This window comes from Primulina huaijiensis, chromosome 12 (genome assembly GCF_012295235.1).
Source record: "Primulina huaijiensis isolate GDHJ02 chromosome 12, ASM1229523v2, whole genome shotgun sequence".
NCBI lineage: Eukaryota > Viridiplantae > Streptophyta > Magnoliopsida > Lamiales > Gesneriaceae > Primulina > Primulina huaijiensis.
In genome coordinates, this window is record NC_133317.1 from 10202422 (window position 1) to 10206843 (window position 4422).

Consider the following 4422-nt stretch of genomic DNA (forward strand, 5'->3'; position numbering starts at 1 on the left):
ACAACAAATAATTCTAAATGGCTCTTCGGAAAAGTTGCATAACAATCTCTGCAAGGTATTTAGGAAGTAGATTTTAAAACTCCTTGTGGGTAGCTTCGATGCTACATGCACCCACATGATTTAGATGGACAAAATTCACATACATATGTGATTTTAAAAAAATTAGTGGACCTCATGTATGTGTGACTAAATTTGGACACTTGATTCTATCATGAGGTACTACTCCTACATGTAGGATGTAATCAACCCTCCTTGTGATTCATAACAATCAACACAAACATTCGAAAAAAGTAAAGAGAAAATAATAATTGTGGAACAATGGTGTGTTTTGGACAAGTGATTTGAAATCCTAAGGAACTTGTTTGGAAATATTGTTCTTGTCCGTTGGGTATCAAGGCCACAGGCAATGAAAGAGCTCTCTCAAAAAGAATATACTTACCCAAATCTACTTTCTCCGCAGTTTTCGATTCTCATAATTTCTCACGGTAACAAAATATTGGGACTAAGCTCATCATTGTAAAAAGAACGCTAAAAAGAGCTGTTTTCCCGAATAGAGTTGGCAATTGGCATAACCTCATTATCTTCCACTTTTATCCTTCTTTGGCCTTTGCAGTGAAAAAACAGGGTCGCCCGCACGGCTATGACTATCTTCTCGACCAGCTTCATCACCAGATTCCCAAGACGGAGTGTCACTTTTAATTTGCTCCATCACGTCAGGATTCTGGGGAGGCCCACTGGGCGATTTGTTGCCAATCAAGTTCTTGTACACAGTAAGGGCTTGAGCCATCATGCTGGCAGGATTGGAGGGACTCGAGGGAAGTAAAATAGTCGTTCCCTAGATCGGTGAAAATCCGGAAAATGTTCAAAACAGTAATGTTTATTGGACATTGACGCTACACTTAACCTTATTATAACATGACCTGAGATTGAATGTGCCTCACCTCTTTTGCAATCTGACTGAAGGCATGAACATATTGCTCGGCGATTTTTAAACTTGCTGCCTGCAAGTTCAATGCATGATCATCCTCAATGAATATCAAACGGCTAATGCCGAAAGCTTTATCGGATTACACACAACTAATTTTAGCAAAAAGAATTATCGAATATTTTTTAAACCACCCCAACACACCAAAAATAGCAATGTGGGGCAACAAAACTAGCAATGGGGAACGATCGTTTTTTAACATTTTCATTAAGTGAAAATGAGGAGGTTGAGGATGTCAGAAATTAGAAGCAAAAATAATCAACTTCAAGAGCTACAAAAATTTTCGTCATATACATGATTATTAAACTGGTTGGCTACAGAGATTAAAGAAGATGAAAAAACTTACCTCGACACCCCCAGTTCTCTTAAGTGACTCTGACACCATATCAATCCCTTTTGCAGTTGCTTGTGATCTAGCAACGATAGCTTCTGCTTCTCCTATTATCGCATAAATTCAAGAGGACAAAAAATCAAGGGATTCAGATGGTAAAAGTCAAACATACTGGCAAGATGTATAATGTCATGGATTATAATCCATTAACATTCACGAAAATCTACACATAAATGATAACCAATGTTAGTTATTACTGATTATCATTGGTAGCAAACCGAGTACCCTCCACAGTAACATATAATGGATGAACATCATTCAATCATTTGGGTGCCAATTATTCAATGCTGTTGAATAGTTAAACAAAAGTTCGAGTAAGCCACATGGTAACCAACCTTGAGCTCTGTTAACTTGGTCCAGCTTTGCAGCTTCTGATGCAAGGATCACCGCATTCTTCTTTCCATCAGCGATATTAATGTTTGCCTGCCTTTCTCCTGTTTATATATGAACAGTAATTAGCTTTCCACAACTATGAAACATGAAAAGTTAGCATGCCAAGAGAAGAAAGTAAAACCTATTACCTTCAGACTCCAAAACTTGAGCTCTCTTTTTGCGCTCTGCTTCAGCCTGCATCTCCATTGCAGCCCTTACTCCACGCGGAGGACATATATCCCCTGAAATCAGAAGGGGGGGGGGGGGGGTCGATTTGAACATGTTGCAGCAGGAATCCATGAATTTTTTTGCTAGAACAAGCAGTCGAAGAATTATTCTTAAAAAGGAAAAAAAACAGTACTCACTTATTTCATAACGAAGGCACTTTAGACCCCAATCTTGTGCAGCTTCATTGATAGCAATCTACACCAAACATATTTTCAAAACACACTATAAAGTATTTGAAGAGGTGGGGAGTAGCAAACTATCAAGTAACATGAAAACATTTTGTATCACAAGATGAATGGCCACCAAAAAACACACATACTAATTATATATATTATTTTACTGTTAATAATGCACACATACATGATATAGTTGATACTTATAGTGAATATCAACGACCAGAAGGCATGCACTCCCTTACAATTTCCAGTGCACACTTTTCTTTTATCTGGAAAGTAGTTATATGCACAGGACAAAACTGTTAAGTACAAGAAAGCCTCATATTACTATCAAATGCTAGAAGAAAGTCTGTCATGAACTTTAAGATAACCGAGTTTACAAAACACGCAAAAACACAAATATCAAACATTTTGCATTGACTAACTTCAGACATAATGACACGGATTAATCTACTCTGATTCAAACACCACCTTGCTTCATATTTTACACAAACCTGTCTAGCATCATTATCATAAGTGCCAGTGCTCCCTCCAACCAAAATATCTTGTTTGCTTGTCATAAATAGCATCTTATCTTATAATAGCACAAAAACCAAGTACATGTTAAAGAGTATACTTAACAAACATCTACCGACATCCTTTTTCATTTGACAAATACTAGTGACAAATACTGATGTGATAAATTGTATAGTAAGACAATATCAACTACATTAAACACTTCAATACCAGTAATTGCAAGAGCAACGACAAACTAATCCTTTAAATGCAAGAACAACCAATCTTGTTGTTGCAAGAATCAATAGCTAAAAGCCCAGTATCAAATACTCACCACAATTTTATCGTTAAGAGTATCCCTTTCCTCAAAAGTCTTGTCAAGAGTTATCTTACCAAGCTCACTCCTCATGGTTGTCTGCGCGAGTTGAATCACTGCATACAATGGATTTTCAACTCCATAGGATGCCAATTGCGGGTCCACTATCTTCAGAGGAAAAAAAGCAACATATTCTATTCAGAAGTTCATTTCCAATCCAAAATAAACCCACGAAATTGCATGCAGATAGATATACGCACCTTAACATAGAGAACCCCATCAATTTGGATGCTAACATTGTCCTTGGTAATGGCAGACTGATCAGGAATGGGAATTGCTTCTTCTTTTAGTGAATGCACGTAAGCAATCTTGTCAACCAGTGGAATCAACAAATGGATTCCAGGAGTCAAGGTTTTCACATACTTCCCAAATCGCTCAATAACAAATGCTTTCTTCTCAGGGACAATTCGAATTCCCCAATTCACTGGTGGTTTAATCTCATAACTTGATCAAACATCAAACTATCAGTTACATGATCGGTTGGTCAGAAGGTCAATTGATTCGACAAGATTTCAAGCATAGTAAAATAAATACGGGACACAATTTATGAATGCATTATATAAATCCCTTGATCACTCGATGATGATTTTATTTACATCCATCATGTAGGTTAACTTTACAAGCATCTTCATTCTCTTTTATTTTTGGCAACAAATAACAAAACAAAAAAAAAGTCGTAACAAGAGTATTAATACTAGGTTAGCACAAAATAATCAACAAAAAAACAGCAGAAAATATAACCTCGTGATGATAACGGAAATACGAACTGAAATTATTAGCAATGCAGCTACAGAATTCACCTCAAATGCTGATAAAATAGTAAATAAATCTGAAAGAACATTGACAAGTCAGTAAAAGTACCTAGTGTGGGGGTCGCGGGAGTAACCGATGTGGCGAACGGGTGCAGAGAACGGAGCGGAAAGATAACGAGTAGAAATGCAAGTGGAAGGTTGCCTGAGAAGCGGCGGAGGCGCGGTGGAGATAGCACGTGAGCTGATCGGCGATTGAGGAGCGAGGAGGTACTTGACTGCTCGAAGCTTGCAGAGAGAGCTGGATTTGACGGTATTCATGAGGAATTCTTTTGAGGGAGAAGGCTTGATTGGAAAGAAATTGGGTTTGGGTGGGAAATAGGAGAAACTGGAGGAAAGCCCTATTTAAACCCAGGGGATCCTTGTGGAACAAGATTACAAGAAAACTGGATATTATCACCAGCCGAGCCAGAGCAAAACGTGCCTCGGTTTCTTGGGAAGCAGTGCAATAGCTTAGGGTGGTTTTCACATATCTGGTATTTCTTTTTTATTTTTTAAATATAAATATTATCCCTTAATTTATTAAATAAATATTTAGTTGATAATTTACTTATCTAATTTTTTTTTATTTAGTAATCCATAGTCTGGAA

The 4422-nt window shown here is 37.3% G+C and overlaps 1 protein-coding gene across 1 annotated transcript; it reads right to left on the reverse strand.

The window, feature by feature from the left end:
• Positions 1-291: 291 nt before the first annotated feature.
• On the reverse strand, positions 292-4205 carry LOC140990736 (uncharacterized). Its single transcript, XM_073460577.1, has 9 exons — positions 3885-4205; positions 3224-3467; positions 2982-3131; positions 2114-2171; positions 1898-1990; positions 1712-1810; positions 1332-1423; positions 942-1001; positions 292-835 (listed from the first exon to the last, which is right to left on the reverse strand). The coding sequence occupies exons 1-9, from the start codon at positions 4091-4093 to the stop codon at positions 578-580; spliced, it is 1263 nt and encodes a 420-aa protein (XP_073316678.1). The 5' UTR covers positions 4094-4205; the 3' UTR covers positions 292-577.
• Positions 4206-4422: the final 217 nt, after the last annotated feature.

Bases quoted from the DNA above. Each gene is read 5' to 3' on its own strand.
- LOC140990736 (XM_073460577.1), bottom strand. From the start codon at position 4,093: ATGAATACCGTCAAATCCAGCTCTCTCTGCAAGCTTCGAGCAGTCAAG. The intron at 3,132-3,223 runs GTGCGTATATCT...TTTCCTCTGAAG, and splicing joins ATGGGGTTCTCTATGTTAAG to ATAGTGGACCCGCAATTGGC. The intron at 1,811-1,897 runs GTAATAGGTTTT...ATATATAAACAG, and splicing joins TCAAGTTTTGGAGTCTGAAG to GAGAAAGGCAGGCAAACATT.